At 37.1% G+C, this 19,032-nt stretch overlaps 1 protein-coding gene across 1 annotated transcript in view; it reads right to left on the bottom strand.

The window, feature by feature from the left end:
* Positions 1-4,448: 4,448 nt before the first annotated feature.
* The window catches only part of LOC141427272 (alkylglycerol monooxygenase-like), a 46,135-nt gene continuing 31,551 nt past the window's right edge, over positions 4,449-19,032 (bottom strand). Inside the window, exons 9-10 of the mRNA XM_074086560.1 lie at positions 18,202-18,315; positions 4,449-5,756 (exon numbers count right to left, since the gene is read on the bottom strand). Coding sequence (XP_073942661.1) covers positions 5,490-5,756; positions 18,202-18,315 — 381 coding nt within the window. The 3' untranslated portion in view covers positions 4,449-5,489. The remainder of the gene's footprint in view (positions 5,757-18,201; positions 18,316-19,032) is intronic.

The raw sequence follows: 19,032 nt of genomic DNA on the forward strand, positions 1-19,032 counted from the left end.
GCCGGTTTCCACGGTGCCCACGCGTGGCCATGGGGAGAAAGTAGGGACAACATTAGATACGACAAACAACAGTGAAGATACAAATTTCAAATTCAAATTTCAAATGATTTATTCAGTAAATAGGCCGCAATGGGCACTTTTACGCGTCATTTTTTAAACTACCAGCGCTTTCGGAAAGACCATCATTGCCTAGAAGAATGCGCCGCAAGAAACTTACAGATAAGATAGATATATACAACAGATTAGACAACGTAATAGGTTAGGGCAGTTTGATTGGTCAAACATAAATAATACGAAACGTTTTCGAAGAAATAATTAATCTAACAAATATTAACATAAAGAAAATACCACCTACTGTTTATAATTCCGTTTGATTATTCATTCTCCGTTTCCTGTGTTGTCATAATAATATATAACTGTCTTTAAGGTAATTAAGTCGGCGTAACATGGAAACAAAAAAGCATGAGTTATATCCTAGGACCCTTGTATATGCGTCTCTGTTGCGGTTCCGTTGGTTTTATACGATTAATAACGAGGCACGGAACCAACTAATTAGGGTTCTTTTGCACCTGTATTTTTCTTTCTCTCTTGTTACACCGTTTCGGGTTTTAAAGCCATAAATTACGAGTATTTCAGGAGACTGGTATGGTGAGATTTTTACTTTTTAAAATCATCTACATATACATGCCATAATGGAATTATATTTATTTATACCGTAAGGTATATTAGGTACAATAAAATTAAAGAAACTAAAACTATAATAAATCTAAAAATGGACCCTGCGGCATGGTACCAAAGATGCTGGCAGCATTTCCCCGCTGGATCGCAAGACTGATGCGTTGAGCGAGGAAACTGCCAGCTCTTTGGTCTCCTGTGGTATCTCTGAGTCTCTTTGATAGATCTTTGAAGAGACTCAGAGCGCCAGGGCCCCACGGACCAAAATGCATTACATGCCTATAAAAGATTTACTGAGAGATTGATTGGCTGACTGACAGACAATGCACAGCCTAAACTACTGTTGCTATTTTGACATTTGTCAGACTTATTTTTGGAATAAAGAAACATTAAGAAGGGAAAAGAAAATATAATAACAGTAAGTTTAGTCGCATCCATCCGACCTAGAATTGAGCTCTAAGCCTCCTGCTTACAACTCCAAAACTATACAAATGTACTTATTGAATAATGTCTTGCTTTCGAATTTCGTAGGATATGTTCGTATTTATTTTGTTTGCTGAATTAGCATCAATAAACTTCAATAAGCTCACTTTTTACCCGACTGCGAAGAAGGAGGGTTATATGTTGGACGCGTATGTATGTAGGTATATATCGTTTAGGGGCATACATGTCTAAATGTCAGAACGTCCAGGTGTCACATTGTTCATTGTCAAAAAGTTCGAAGGCTATATGTATGTCTATTCCTATGTCCTCTCGTAACTACTCAACGGCTTAACCGATTTTAATAAATGATACGTCATTGGATTCGTCTTAATGACGCGAGTAACACTGGGTACATTTAATTCTTGCAAATCAAAATGGCGGATTTTTGGCGCCAAATTGTAAGTTTTCAAAAAATGATTTTTATTCAAACCTATCAAGTGGGGTATCAAATGAAAGCTAATAATTAGCCCATTCTAAAAATATATGAGTTATAACCGTTTTAATATACCATTTTCACAGAAAAGTGTGAAATAAAACAATAAATTAAAAAAATGAAAAAACCCGACTGCCTTAAAAATACTAAAAAGAAGAAAACAAGCCTAGTGGGCTAGAACTTTGTTAAGTAGCTAACTTAAAGTTCAACAGTCGGGACCCATTTAAATCGTGACGCTCAAAAATTCTTACCTAATGGGTCCCGACTGTTGAACTTTAAGTTAGCTACTTAACAAAGTTCTAGCCCATTAGGCTTGTTTTCTTCTTTTTAAGTATTTTTTTAAGACAGTCGGGTTTTTTTTAATTTATTGGTTTTTGAATCAGGTGTTACTTGCGGAGGTCCATAATCAATGCTCATTCAGTAAGCTTGTTGCATATTATAAAGTTCATTCAGTAGGTCGTTGAGAAAATACTATGGCAAAACATTTGTTCACTACACCTGTACCCATAAACTATTACAGAGCTATAAAAATTACCGATCTTATTGCACGTAAAATTTACTCTATAAAACCATTATAAAGGAGCACCGTTTTTTTTGCATTCTTTCCACAACGCTGCTTAAAATACGGGGAATCGCAGTGATGCGCCGTAAACGTCACCGGCTTTTGTTCGGTAAAGTCCAGAGGCCGTACTGCCTAGCGTTTCTGACGCTCGCGATCGCAATCAAATGACAGTTTTTGTATGCGACATCTGTCATTTGATAGCGATCAAACGTTAGGCAATACGGCCTCTGATTTTTACGGCACGTTACTGCGATTCTGTATTTTAAGCAGCGGTGTGGAGAGCTTGCGATAAAAACGGTGCGCATACGATGCGTCACTGCGATTCCGCACCGTCACCGTTTTTTATGCAGCGGTGTGGCCGCTAATTAATTCGGAAACACCCGTTTTCCTATACAGATGAACTTAAACTAGATCAATTGTTCGCTCCTGAAAGATCCCACTTAGCAAATGTTGACGAAATCTTTGAGCCGTTTCCGAAATCCCAGATATAAATAAATATACAAGAATTGCTTATTTAAAGATATAAGTTAAAATTACAGAATGTGCAACATTGCACAATTTTTAGAGTCTTTTAGGATTTAATACATCTTTTTATTGTCTATGGATTTTGGATATGTGACTTTGATTATACTTTTTTTCCAACGGAAAACCAGTGCCTATTCATTTAATCCAAAATACAGAATATCAATTACAAACGCGGAAGAGGTCTTACGAGGTTCTCCCCCTCGATCGCTTTATTTTCCCTATTTGAACAGCCAATTACAAAAATATAAATTCCTTTCAAATTTTGAGGTGAATACTGGCTGAAAAATGTTCTCGCATACATAATTTTTTTACAAAGTTAATTTTCTTTTGTTTGATCGTATTAAACGTCGCGACTCCGGGCAAAGAAGTCGTGACGCTGTCAAAGCCTCTAAGATCTTTTTCATCTCTCCTGTTCGGAAAGTTTAATTTTCATGGGTAGATACGAGTAGCCGTGTGGAAAATTGCGCTTTCATCTCTAGGGTGGAAAGTATTTTTCTTTTTAATTTTCGATTAGCAACGGAGTCGAAGATAATTGAGTTACGTCAGTGACACTTTTTTCACGGTTTGGCATGGCCATCTAGATGACCAAGGAGCTTATATACAACACTGGAGGTTGAACGCCGAACATCCGTTTGAAACAAGAAATTTGATCTTTATTACGTCGCGAACATATTCCACTTCTTTCTTTAGTTAGGTTAAGAAAGAGATGGAAGTCATTCGTGAAATGTGAAAAAAAGAGATGGAATATATGAATAAGTAATAAAGGTCAAACTTCTTCGTGCGGCGTTCAACCTCCAGTTTTGTATATAAGCTCCTTGGTCGTGACCAACTCGATTTTTTTTATAGTCGGCCGTGGCAAGTGGCCAGTCGTGACCGTTAGAGGTTGCATATAAGTAAATTCAATGTATTATTATTCTCATATTTCTTTGTAGTATTTTACTTTCCTCACAGTCGAAATGAAAAGTCGGACCGTTCATAATTTATAATCGTATGTTGAACCGTTTAATTTTGTAATTTTATAGAGTAGGTACTCCTACTTGAAATAGAATTATGAAATTTGGTAGGATGTCTAAAGCCTAAGAAACTTAGTACAGGAAAACTACTTTTTAGTACTTAAAAATATTGTGTCGTCCAAAGTATTTTTTTGTTTATTAAATTAAAATTTTGTTTAATAAAAAAAAACCGTGGTGGCCTTGTGGTTTGACCTATAGCCTCTCAAGCAGAGGATCGTGGGTTCGAACCCCGACTCGCACCTCTGAGTTTTTCGAGATTCATGTACGCAAGTACATTTGAAATTTACCACAAGCTTTACGGTGAAGGAAAACATCGTGAGGAAACCTGCGCAAACCTCCGAAGCAATTCAATGGTGTGTGTGAAGTTCCCAATCCGCACTGGGCCCGCGTGGGAATTACGGCCCAAGCCCTCTCATTCTTAGAGGACGCCTGTGCCTAGCAGTAGGACGTACCTATATAGACTGGGATGATATAACAAATAATAAACAAATATGTAATAAAATAAATTACAACATTAAGGGGACCAAATTGTCTGTTAAGCCGAGTTTAGACTTGCAAGAAAAATCGTGCAAGTTGCATTACATTGCGGCGCTCGATTGACCACTACAGACTCGTTGGCTTTACGGCCTCGCAATGTATTGCAACTTGCAAGATTTTTCTTGCAAGTCTAAACTCGGCTTTAGTCCGAATCGCACTCGGCCGTTTTTAGAGAATTAAAGAAAAACACTGTTTCAGATTCAAAGTTTATTGAAAGCGCAATAAATACTGCATTTTCTTAAACAACTCTTAATGATAGATTTCCTTAAAAAGAGTAGGTAACAATATTTTTTAACTATTTTCATAAACAAATTTGCAAGAAAACTCATTCTTTGCATCTAATAGGAAACGTCCATATAAAATAACATGAAATGACAATTATTTATACAAACAACATTTACACCCATATAAATTATTTCTAAAAAATAACTACAAAAATACAGTTTTTTATTGGCCTATAAATTGGACTTTAGTAGACCGAATTTCGTATGCCGAAAAGTTGACGATAAGTTTGAAGAGGCTTTAGGTTTTTTTTTTAAATATACAAGGCAATGATACAAGGAACATGATTCTGCAAAACATTAGTGACTTGCATTATTTTCTGCACTAGGTTATTTGAACATTCAAAACTCAGTGGTGACTTTAAATATTAATGCTTTTGTAATATTAATAGTTTATAATCCAGTAAAACTTTACTTAATTAAGGCACATAATAATGGCAGGCTTTGGCTTTACATTATAATTATAAAATTATCCTAATTTCACCATGAAATGATGTTACATAAAAATAATCACCTTATATTTTAATTCGATGTTCAGAAGTTTGCAATAATAAGCATCAAAATTAAATTACCGGACATTTTATAGGTATGTATTCGAATTTAACAACGGTAGAGCAATTGAACAAAATTTTTGTCTTGCCTCACTTATTCTTAAAAAGTCCGTGATAGCAAAATGTTTCATCTATATGGCAAAGTAAGTTTACTTTAAATGTGGCCAAATTAATTTTACGTTAACAACAGCTTAGGTAATAAGCGCTTATGAAAAAGAAAGTCCTTCGTTTATTTACTTTTGTAAGGGAAATTTTACTAAGCATTTTATCAAGTCAAACTTCTTTCAACTGAACTTTTTTTTTATAAAAGTAGGTTTTTGAATAAGAATTTTTAAAAATCTTTTCTAAATTTAAAATAAGTACTAAGAGTATAAGGTGATACTTTTAAAACATCGTGAAATACAAATCCAAAAGCTCCTGGCATCACTTCTACTCCACTTTCTGTGTCTTCTTAATCTCGAGGAACCTCAGAGTGTAAAGACCCCAAAACATAGCAGATGCAGCATAGACGGTCAAAAGTGCAGTCTCTAGCCCTGGGTTCAAAACAAGACCCTTGCTTATGAAGAAGGCCAGGGCAAAACACCTGAGGCATTCCATGGGCGGGGCGTACGAAGAATTGTCGAACAACATGCCGATTACAGTGAGCGAAAATATGATGTAGCACGCAGATACGAGGACGGAAAGTGGAGACATACCCTGGGAAAAAAGAAAGTTCTATGTTAAAACCGAGTATTCCATATAAATTTATAGGCATATATCGATGGGTCCTACGTACAAGGGCTTATGTGTAAAATCCTTAGGAGAAGTCTCTTCGTTCTATTCTCCACACAAACGTAGTCCCGGTCTCATTTGAAAACTAGGCAACAGAAATAGATGAAATTTTGTAAGTATGGACTAGACGTAATTATCTATGCCTGTGGTTTTTCAGATTTTCATATAATAGTGGTACTTTGGCTCATATACGTGTTCAACTCTAAATCTTTGGTAAAAATACGTTAACCAAGATACTTGGAGAAATAAAAAAAAAGTAATACAGTCACATTACGATGTAGCATCGGGGTAGCAGCGTTCCGCTTGACGTACAAGTAACTAAATGGCAGTTATGCCCACAGATAAAAAAAAAACCGCCCGGGATTTACCGCGTAAAGGTATCAAACGCACGTTTAGCCCTCATACGTTAAAATTGCATCTAGTTCGACCATTTTACTTCAATAACTCGAAAAATAATTAAATAACAATGTTTTTTTAATCCACTATCTTAATTATATATTATTTCCTACACCTAATAACGCTACCTATTTTTTACATAATAACGCACAAAATTGAAAAAAAAAACACTGGCCATTATACATATGACCCATAATTTTTTACATAATTTATCGTTGCATCGGCAATAAAAATACTATCTATACTAATATATGTCGCTGCTTAAGTGACTAAATAGGAAACAAACAAGCCGAGATATGTGGTGCATAGGAGAAATTCGTGTCTGTACTACTGTCCAGCGGTGGTGTAGCGGTATAGCACGAGGCACGGAATGCCGAGGACCTGGTTTCGATTCCCAGCGCTGGTCTTATTTTTCTGGTTTTCTGTGCCATCCATATTTCAGTTTGTATTTTCGATATGGGTTTCACGGATGACCGTAAAAGTAACAAAAATTTGGAGTTGAAATAAATAATACAAAAAGACTCCAAAAATCAGTCTTCATCTATACTAATTATTATAAATGCGAAATGTGTGTGTGTTTTTATGTTTGTGTGTTTGCATTTACATATTGGAACATGCAAAGTTTGTGAGAAACAATCCTGGAATGTTTGCCAAACCAGTCCAGAACACAAAGTTACGCGGTAGGGATTTATATCGCGTTACAGTACCATTTTCCAGGACAGCATTGTGTAACAGAAATAGTTTCATTATGTCAGCAAAAATTTATAACTTAACTCCGATAGATATAAGAGCGCTGACTTATAAAATATTTGTAGCCAAACTGCGGTTCTGGCTCAAGGAAAAATGATTTTATACTGTCTGTTTTTTTTTTGAAATGTAGTAGGTAATAATTGTGATTAAGTAGGTGGTATAATATTAATTGATTATTTTTGTATATTGATTTTTGTAACTACCTATTCTATTCTGACATTATTTCTATATAATTTAATGATAATGAATGAAGTGATTATGATTATGATTATTATTATTTATTAGATCCGATTATAAATTTTGCATGCCAGTGAATGGTGAATTGTGTTGATCTACACTGATTTTTTGTAACATCATTTGTACCATGATTCGAGCAAATAAAACTTTGAACTTTCAACTTTGTATATTAGTATGTTTGTCCGTCTTTCACGTCGAAACGGAGCGACGGATCGACGTGATTTTTGGCATAGAGATAGTTTATGGGCCAGAGTGTGACATAGGCTACTTTTTATCCCGGAAAAATGCACAGCTCCCGAGGGAATTCCACGCCGCGGCAAAAGCTAGTTACGTATAAATCTCAGCTATCTATGTATCATCATCATCATATAAGCCGTAGGACTTCCACTGTTGGATAATGACCCTTATAGATAGGGCACTTTTCGGCCCCATCGACCATCTGTTCAAATTCAAATTCAAATCTATCTGTCATGGTTGTTGAAATACAGCCCTGTGATGGACAGACGAACAGACAGTATAACGATATTAACAGGACTCCGTGTGTCAGAAAACTTCAGCTATGAAACCTTAAAAAACCCTAGAACTACCACGCCAAGTACTATCCTTGGAGAGCTTAATAAGAACGTAAAATATAGTGTTCTCGCTAAGTAAAACCTTGTTAAGGCTAATTAAATGGCAGAGGCAAGCCTTACACAAGAAGAGCCGTCATTAGGATGTGGTTTTGTTTAAGACGGCTGCTTCAGTTTTCCGCAAGTTAGTTTTAAAAGTGTCAAGGATTTTATATGAAAATGTTTTGGAGTTAAAAATTGTGCCGGTATCACTTTTTATGTATGTACAGTCAAGGGCAAAGATATACAAAAATATGTATACACGACTTTATGCACTTAACATTAAGGCCGTGTATACATATTTTTGCAACTTTGCCGTGTCGATATCTTTGCCCTTGACTGTACGTATATGATTTGAGTCTAACAACGCACTCGCGGTGTGTGAAGGTTTCCTTACAATGTTTTTCTTCGCTGTAAACCTCATGGTGAATTTCAAATGTAATTCTGATAATTCAGAGGAGTGAGCCTGGGCTTGAACCCACGACCCTTTGCTTGAGATGTAAGATGACACAGGCCAAGCCACTAGTCCATTGCGGCTTAAAATGGGCTTAGATAGTAAAATCTATAAAGAAAAGCTGAAATCCCCCGACATGACAATATCGAAGTTCAACATCTCAAAAACGGCTGAACCGATTTTTATGAAACAAAGCTAAAAAACATAAGAAAACTCGCTTTCAAATTAAAAAGAGTTGCATCATAATTGGTCCATCTGTTTAAGAGCTATGACTTCACAGACTGATAGATAGACAGACAGACATTGGCGTCTTTTTGCGTCGGGGGTTAAAAACACAAAACAATCTATCTATCATCATCATCATCATGTCAGCCGAAAGACGTCCACTGCTGGACATAGGCCTCCCCCAACGCTCCCCACTCAGGCCGGTCTTGTGCTTTCCGCAACTATAGCACCTCCTACCCCGCCGTTACCATGGCCGCTACCGGAGAAAGGAATAGCAGAGCAGGGCTGCCGGGGACTAAAGCTCTGGGCTGATTTTGTGGGTTCATTTTTTATCCCTTGGAGGGAAAATGCCTTAGTCGCCACGCTTGGCAGACGGGTCGGCGACCAGGTAGTTTGCGAAGGACGCTGCTGCACATCCTCCGGTTTATCCCTTAGTCGCCTCTTACGACACCCACGGGAAGAGATGGGGAGGTGCAATTCTCGACCGACACCACACGGCAAGCACAATCTATAAATTAACCCTTTCGTTTCGGCAAAGTCGTACACAAAATCTACCCAGGCAGGTTCAGTGAAATGATATCGGTTCCTCAGTCTTGTAGGCGAGTAACTCGTTCACAGAAATGATGCTCATACGTCCGACATTTAACTTGGCTAGGTAAAACGCTGTGAAAGCTGGTTGACGAGATAACTCGTTAGCTAATATTGGCAAAATGATACTATAGCATCTGGGTATTACTCAATGTCGTTGCCCTTATCCAGGACATAGTGTCACTCGGCTACCGGATCTGAGAGTTTATCGCACAAATCGAATTAACTCGTCAGCCGGGCTGAAAAGATTAAGAACAGGTTCTGAAAGGAAGTACAAGCAATGAATATTTATGGTACCTCATATTATTAATTCCGTGAACTCATTCCAGTTCTTCTTTCAAAGAATATGATTTAATTACCTCCAATATATAACAAAACGAGGACGAAGGACATCGTTCAGTATTGAACGGGCACTCAAAACTGCCGTTAAGATTATATCCGCTGTCGATAAAATTTTATCGCGTCCCCTCACCGTGGAAGTTTCGCGCTCGTGAACGCCAACCAGTTTTACCTAATTATGTAAGTCATTGAACATAATCGGTGCCGGATATAATTTTGTACCTTTCGGTATCGAGACCCTTGTGAGTAAAGGAGTGGAATTTGCTCTAATCGTCTTTAATTCCAGATAGGTACAACCTAGAGCTCATCAAGGCTAGAGAGAATAGGCTGTTACTCAACTAGTGAGATACACATTTGGCCTCATTTGGATTTAACAGTGAAAGAACTAAAATAGATATGATTGATGACATTGAGGTAGGTATCGACTTTTTGTTATGAAGTAAATAAAAATTGAATTAAGTAATAAGGTTAGGTTGTAAGTTAGTTTGGATCGAGCCGTGAAGAGAGCGTACTTGGGACGACCGAGTGGACGTAGGCCGGTTGGCCGTCCCAGGTACCACTGGAGAGACGAGGTCCTGAAAGACCTTTTGGACCTCGGGGTCGAATTCAGGCAAGAGCTGGCTCAAGATCGTAAGATGGCGTAATCTGGTGTTGGAGGCCCAGACCCACTTTAGGTCACTGAGTCGTGGTAGTAAGTAAGTAAGTAATTACTACAAAACACACATTTTGAACTGTAATTTTATCAACTTCCCACAAAAATTGCTTCTTGAATTCGAATACAAATACACTCATCAAAAGTACCTAGGGATATTTATTATCCTTAGACAATTTTGAACATTTCAATATAGGCATGTTACTGCTGAGTCAAAACATCATATTTGTTTAGGGATAATTAGTATCCAAACACTTTTTTAGTGTTTATCTGTACAACAGTAGGGCTACTACGAAATTCGAAAATTGAAGTTCGTATCTTACCGTCCCTCTCGCTCTCGTATGAAATAACATTAGCGTCAGCGGGACGCTACCATACGAACTTCGATTTTCGAATTTCGTAGCAGCCCTATAGAAGCCGGTAAACTACGCTCGGGCAGTTTAATTTGATACAAATATAGTATCTACACTAACAATAACTAAGTACCCTAGACTAACTCTGAATAATCCCATACGTAAATAGGAGTACCTCGAAAACAGTTTCGATACAACAAACTTGTGTGTTTATGGAAATTTGCTTCCAGCCTGAATCGTAACTAAAGGTCTTTGTCCATTACTCTCTGTACCGTACATAACCGTTTAAACAGGATTATCTCTACACTCACGTCTATACAGTCGAGAACAAAGGTATGTTTATACTTTCGTATTTCGTCACTGTATGTGTTTTGATAATCGAGTAAAAAACTTCAACAAACCTATAAATAAACGGCCGGTATGAAGCAAATACTTAAAACATTGCAAAACTATGAAGTTTTTGAATATAAACAATATGAATCATAGGCGAAAATGCAATGCTTACATGTTGCGTGCGGCAGAGTAATAAGTAGGTACCTATAGCATTTTTTTTCAATGGAGGAACTTCATAGTTGTGCAATGTATCAGGATTTACTTCTTAGCAGCCGGGCACTAAAATACTAAACAGGATGATATTCTATACAAGATTCAGGCGATTCTTTGAGGAGATCCATCGGCCGGTGACATACCTATGTATACCTATTACGTAAGTAAAAAATGTCTGTACAACGCAACAACTTGCAAAAATGTGTCTTAGGTTTCAATTACGGTCTCATCATCACCATCCCAGTCAATTTATTTTGGGCACATGCCTCCTCTCAGAACGAGAGGGCTTGGGCCATAGTTTCCACGCGGGCCCAGTGCGAATTGGGAACTTCACACATACCATTGAATTGCTTCGCAGGTTTGTGCAGGTTTCCTCACGATGTTTTCCTTCACCGTAAAGCTCGTGGTAAATTCCATATGTAATTTCATGTGAGCCGAGGTTTCCGGTCAGATTTATAACAAAATAGGTAAATTTATTTTTATTTATTTACAGCTTATAAGCTAAGCGTTGGTATATTCACATATTACATAAATGATAAAACGCTTTGCCGATATAATAGCAATAGTTCGCGGCCACATATATTATTTTATTTGGCCCCATTTGTCTGGTCACAAACACACATTGTGCTCACGCCGTAACCGTTTTTCTAGAAGCCGTAAATATTTTACGGCACTTATTAGAAATATAAAAGGAACCAGTGGATTTACTTTACGAGTTCGCTAGCCTTCGTATAACGATGGGCGGTTTTATTGGAAGAATCGCTATAGAAAACTTCATACAACGGGATTTACTCTGTAACATCTTTTAATCCAAAAAAATATTTATTTAAATGTCGGTACACGCTCGTTCTGGCGTCAGTTCAGTACAGTCAACTACAAAAACATCTATACGGCCAAACTTACAAAAATACAGAGAGAGTCTGACCATGGGGCATTACATCCAAGGTTCGATTCTACTCACATTAACTGAGCTACTTTTGTCCTGCAACTTTTTAAAAATATGGCCACTTAATTTTTTTTTCATACAAATTACATGTAATTTGCAATAAAAAAAAATCAAAATCATTTATTCAGTAAATAGGCCGCAATGGGCACTTTTACACGTCATTTTTTAAACTACCAGCGCTTTCGGAAAGACCGAATGTATAAACTCAAACTCAAACTCACAACATTTATTGACAAGATAAACACACTACATCACAACAAAAACACAGTAAAAACATAAATAGGAGAAGAGAGGAAAATAAGAGATATTGTGCTGTAGTGTACACACACACTACAGTGTGTGTGTGTGTATTGTGGTGTAGTGTATGCGATACCTACGGTACTAAATTGACGGCACATTATGTGTTGAAATCTGGTTGAAATGTTTATCTTAGAGTCGTCAAATAAATGTCAAAAATTATTATTTCAAGGCCCCCGTACCAAGAGACAGCGATTACACCGCCATGTCCGAAACACTGATTTAACAATTAAACTTTGAGGATCAATAAATGATCCAAAAAAAAACTTTTTTTGAAAAAGTTACAAAACATACCTAAGTAGTTTATATAAAAACTTTGCACTTAGCCGGTATAAAAAGTAGCTTATGTAAATCAGGGTAGTGAAGTTTTCTAGCAGTGAAAAGATGTTAAAATTCCATTCGGGAGTGTTCAAGATTGTTCTATGTACACACATACAAAGTTTGTTTATTTCTAAAATCTATTTTGTAGCTTGCTGTGGCGGCTTAGTGGTCCTATGGCCTCTCAAGCGTGGTCTTGATCGTGGGTTCAAACCTGGCTTGACTCATGTGTGAAATTGCATTTCAAATTTACCACGAGCTTTACGGTGAAGAGAAACATCGTGAGAAAACCTGCACAAAGTTCCCAATCCGCACTGGGCCCGCGTGGGAACTATGGCCCAAGCCCTCTTTCTGGGATGATGACGGTTTTGTGACGGCCACGGAATGGAAGACGCAGATTGACTGGCCTCCATCTACGTAAACCGTTGTCATTGCGAGTATAGGCTACCGGTAGATGCATGTGGAAAGTGACTTGTTTCTTTGTAGCGCTCTAAAGCAGGCCACACATGCTAGGTTATAAAAGAAAGAATGAAAAAAAATATTGCCACAAAAAAACAATAAAATAAAATAACATAAAATGCACCCACTGCGGTGGGTTAAAAATACCACTCAATGGATGCGACAAGACGGTAGGCGTAGACGGCGGTGGCGGGACGACCTGGACATATTTCTAGACGACTGGCTTGAGGCTGCTTTGGATCGGGAGAAATGGAGGCCATTGGAGCCCTTGCCCGGCAGCAGTGGGACATCAATTCAGGCTAGATAATAATAAAATAACATATTTCTTGCTTGTGAGGAAAGGGGGGGTTATAACTAATAGTTATGCCTGCACAGTTCATTTATTTGTGCAGGCGTAACTGAACGTGTGTATGACATGACTCCTTGCTTGCGCAAGCAAAATTTGAAATACGAGTATGCAAATTGAGATTTTTTTGGTTATGCCAGATGCCACCAAATGAACTGTGCAGGCATAACCATCGGTTATAACCTAGCGTGTGTGCCCGACTCTACCTGTGCCACGATGGTTTGAACTGAGAGTTTGTGGAGGTTTGTCGTTACGTGTGTGTGCCCTATGAAACTCGGTTGAGCCTGTTGGTATTGCTCGCCCACGAAAAACTGACCCACAAAACCTAGCGTGTGTGGCCTGGAGTTGTGGAGAACGCTCATTTCGAGTCTTCAAGAGACTCGAACCCTTAAGACTTCAGAGTCTTGAAGACTCGACTATATATTTGAGAATTAAATTGGCTTATTTTATGCGCATGGATGCAAGAAACTGTCTTTGAGGGCTTTGAGTCGTTAAACCTCGAAATGAGCGTTTTTCCAACATTAGTGTGGCTGGCTTAGGAGGAGACCTTTGTTGAACAGTGACGTTTTATAGCTGATGACGTTTATTCTATTTTTCAATCCGTCATAGCACTAGCAATTTATATTTAACTTTCCCTACCTTAATTAGGCTCGCTTATTCGTTGAAAGTGTATTCAACTGAGTTGCGCAAATAATGCGATCTCGAATAAACAAGTGAAATTCTATCTGATATTGTTTTTGGATCGAGAAAATGCCCGGGGCTTCTTCGGATATTAGAGTATAGTAAAGCTTTTAACATGAGCTTTTTACAAAAAAATAACGACGCCAGATTTTTTTTTATCGAACAGCTGGCGAACGAGCAGGCGGGTCAGAAGTGTACCGTTTTGCAATAATGGATTATTTCTTGTAGAGTCGTTTGGATCAAGTGTGCGCACTTAAGGATTTAAACTCATGTCAAAATTAAACAGTAAGGAATAAAGACAAAAGAACCCATGCATATGATAAAGTATTGATTGAACCAATAATTAAATCAAGTCATAACACATAGAAATTTGACACTAAAAAAAAGGTAAGTAATGAGAAAAAATCAAAATGCGCACACTTGACCCGCTTGCGTGTGTGTATTTGTATGTTTGTCGGTCTTTCTCGTCGAAACGGAGCGACGGGTCGACATGATTTTTGGCAGGGATAGTTTTTGGGCCAGAGTGACATAGGCTACTTTTTATCCCGGAAAAATGCACAGTTCCCGAGGGAACAGCGCGCGATAACCAAATTCCACGCGGGCGAAGCCGCAGGCAAAAGCTAGTAAAAACACGCCAATTTATAAAAGTTATCGAATATTTTTGAAGAATCGCTGTTGTCTGTAAAATGATGCTGATTGAAGATTAACATGATTACAAAACTGAAAATATGGTGTCAGCAATGTCACATCTTCAGTTCATTTGATACAACCCTTCCGACTTTAACTGACATGTATTTCAAATAAACTCATTTTTTTCGAACACTAAAGACGAACATTTACGAACAAAAGTTGGTAATAAACACAATAAAGCCCGCCATTCCGTACACCTGTCGGAATTAAGCTTATGTTGGGAAAACTTTTGTTGTACGTCCAAAGACAAACGTTTGTTTTTTGTTTCGGACCCTTCAATTGTGTGTTTTGGTTTACGGAAACGTATGTAGAGGGCGATAGATGGACCAAGTCTTACGTCATTTCAAACAATCATCATCATCATAATATTTAAGAGCTAGGCTCTTGTCGGTGGAGTAATTTCTAGCTTATTCTACATTCCGCTCTTTCCTTTACTTCTTTATATAATTAATAGTAGATTATTGTCGTGGCCTGGAAGTAGGCAATTGCTGGCTGAGTATGAGTATTAAACGGACGAGCTTGCGAGTCCGTTTAACTAATACGAAGCCAGCAATTGCTATTCCAGCCGAGACTAATATAAAGCTTTTCTCAAAAATGTGAATAATTCTGAAATAGAATAAACCTTTTCTCAAAATATATCGTAAAATTTAATTTTATTCCAATATTTTTCTTATGCTTTCCCGCCTTTTTTCATTAAAAATAAACTGCAGGAGTATTTTTCCACCGAAAACACCACAAGCTATTTCAGACCCAATAGAAAAAGTCCGGAGTTCCAACAAAATATCTGATACCGGCCATTAGACTTGGCTGTATACGACTTGTGCCAACATTTCCATGGCCTTTTTAACTTTAAAAAAAAAAAGTGACTGATTGCAGGCGCGCTAATTCATTATTGTCGAGCTAGCGCACCTGCAATCTTTTTAACTTTTTAATTTTTCGCTGACCATAAACTATGCACTTCACCTTCTGATATGTAAAGAATAATGTCAACTTTTACGGACATTTTTGAGAAAACATACAAACAATACGAAACAATACGAAATAATAAATCATGAAACGTGTACTACACGCTGCGACGTAATCTATCTACGATTTTTTTTATTTTTATTTATTTAACTAAAAACAATTCAACTTGCATTACATTTAGTGTTACTCGCCCAACTGTAACGTTTATTGGGGAGAAGTGCTCATTCTATATTAACTTACATAACTAACCTAACCACCTCATTCTACAGTATTGTATAGTCAAGTGTAAAAATATGAACTTATTCAAAGTTTCAAAAATAAGTACCACTGACTCTTGATCCGTTGCAATAAGGCCGTAGTAACATATTTTTGAGTGCTCCGAATAGATACTTATTTTTGCAGTTGACTGTACCTACAAACTTGCAAACGGAAGCAACAAAAAGAAAAAAAAATGTATATAAGAAACCTTCACACACTAGGTACATAATTATTTTGGATCCTCGTGGACAAGGGTACCGAGAAGGGAATCCCTCAATTTAATTTTTATTTTAGTGATTTGTCAATTGTGTACAGTCACCAGCACCAAAGTCTGACACAACAAGCGTGCATAAATATCTGATACGATTCTATTTCCAGGGCCGGAAGGACGTGTCAGATATTTTTGCACGCTCCGCTATGGCAGACATTAACATTTTAATTTTCATTTGAAACTAATTAACACAAAAGTTATGGCCAGAAAACCAGTTTTTTGGCCTAAAATTGTTTAACTTTGATGCCAAATATCTCGAAAACAATGAAATTTGAAGTAAATATGGGATACTATATTGCTTAAAGACGTTGGTGTTAATATAATAAGCTACAAAAAACATTAGAAAACTAAGGAATTCAGATCGAAGGTCATTGGGGCATGGGATCCCCTAAATAACACGAAGAGGAGATAATGCGTCTAATATGCGGCGAATAATGGTTTTGGGGACAAAGTACGAAAGATTTTATATTTCTTATAATCAATTTTTTTTTAATTTTAAATTTACTAAAGATTAACCCCTAATCTCACCTGATGGTAAGTGCAGGTGAGACCAAAGGTTGGTTTAGTAACAGCCTTTCCACTTCCGCTTTAAAATTTAATTTCACATTACAAAAGATGAAGCGAAGTTCTGCGGAATGAGTTTATTTACGTTTCGAGAACTTTTGAAATCTCCACCTACCCCCTCCCGCCTACTAGTTACTAAAGTTACGTCAAGTAGGTTAAACAAGTGAAAAGTTTTCTAAAATTGTGAGACAAAAATAAATATCATTCATAAAACTCTCGCCGGTTTTTTAAAATAGTTACTACGTTAATTTGAAATTAAATTGTCGAGGAGTTACTGACATTTTCGCTTCGTATTTCCAAGAATATCATTAGAAAAAGTTTATCTTACCTATCTATTTGGAATTGTTATTTCCGATTATCTTTTACTAAAGCTCACCCACTTTATGTTTATAAAATATTATATTTAGACTTTCGTGTATCTTGTGTTGAATTAATTTTGGACTGAATATGGTAAGTACCTAATTTAAATTAAAAAGTTTTTTTTTCAATTTACTGTTATTGATTTAACACCAACGTTATTGATTAAGTTTCATTTAAGTCAGATTTTTTATACTTAATTTTAAAAATAAATGTAGGTTTTTGATTTACTTTTAATATTATTTTTAACCCCTGGCACAAAAAGAGGGCTGTTATAAGTTTGATCCCTATGTGTGTCTGTGTGTCTGTCTGTCTGTGACACCGTAGCTCTTAAACGGGTGGACCGATTTGAATGCTGTTTTTTTAGATTGAAAGCAGGTTTTATAGCGTTGGTTCTTAGACATATTTTATCAAAATCGGTTCAGCCGTTTTTGAGATATTGAACTTTGAAGTGACAAAGTGGGAGTTTTTCAACATTTTTGTACGAGGACATTCATATTCAAAGAGCCTCCTGAAGCACGATATGTTACAAACCTGTTATAGCAAAGTAATTGTTTTGTCTGTATCTGGTAAAGGGTATATGAAGGGGTAAACAAGTATGCGTGTCACCTGATGTGAAGTAATCGCCAACATGGACACCCGTAACACGAAGAGTATCACAGGTGCGTTACCGGGCATTTGAGACTAATAGGCTCGTTTTTTAAAGATTTCTAAGTTGTACCGCTCCGAAAATGCTGTTCCAGAAAGCTAGTTCCATATTGAAGGCAGTTTAAGAATTTGATTGTACAGTCAACGTCGCAAATAAGTGATCACTTTTGTACCTTGTCACTTTAACATCATGTTTGAAAAGCCATACGAAATTGTGCAACGAATTAAAGCGACAAGGTACAGAAATGATCACTTATTTATGACGTTGACTGTACAGTCACCAGCATTAACATCTGCCACAGCGGTGCATGCAGAAACATCTGACATGTCCTACCGGTGCTAAAAATAGAGTTGTATCAGATATTGTGCTGGTGACTGTACTACTAAGTATTCGTTGACATGTGGTATTTATAACACTTACCATGTATTTTGATGCCAGTTCAAAGAATCCGTAGAATACCACAGCGTAATGTAGTACTAGGTACACGTTGCACCATGATGGTAAGGTTACATCGTATTTCTCTCGAAACTCGACCTAAAACAACATAATAATTATAAATAAGTAAAAAAAAATAACAAAAAAGTAAAACCGACTCCAAAAAAATACAAATAAATATTATTCCCCCTTCATACATGCTCTTCGGTTTAGGGTACTCTTGACCTGGCCTTAGGGTTCCGGAGCCACAATGGCAAAAACGGAACACTTATAGTTTCGCCATGTCTGTCTGTCTGTCCCTCCGCGGCTTTGCTCAGGGACTATCAATGCTAGAATGCTGTAATTTTGCACGAATATGTAGGTAATCTATGTCGACGTAACTATACTATATAGACGTAAAGTGGGGGTGTTTTTTTTTTCTCATCCAACCCGATAGTGTGGGGTATCGTTTAATAGGCCTTTTAAAACCACTAGGGGTTTCCTAAGACGATTTTTCGATTTAAGTGATTTGTTTGCGAAATATTCAACTTTAAAGTGCAAATTTTCATTAAAATCGAGCGTCCCCCCCCTCTAAAATCAAAACCGGTGGGTGGAAAAATTTGAAAAAATTCAGGATGGTAGTAAGTATATCAAGCTTTTAGGGAAAACTATAACGGCTAAGTTTGCTTGAGAATTATTAGTAGTTTATGAGTAAATAGCAGCCTAAGGTATAAAATATACCTAAACTTGGAATATTCCGTATAAAATACGAAATCCTTAGAAAAATATTACTTAATGTTTTCGTAATGGCTACGGAACCCTATTTTGGGCGTGTCC

Source organism: Choristoneura fumiferana, chromosome 4 (genome assembly GCF_025370935.1).
Source record: "Choristoneura fumiferana chromosome 4, NRCan_CFum_1, whole genome shotgun sequence".
NCBI classification, from domain to species: Eukaryota; Metazoa; Arthropoda; class Insecta; order Lepidoptera; family Tortricidae; genus Choristoneura; species Choristoneura fumiferana.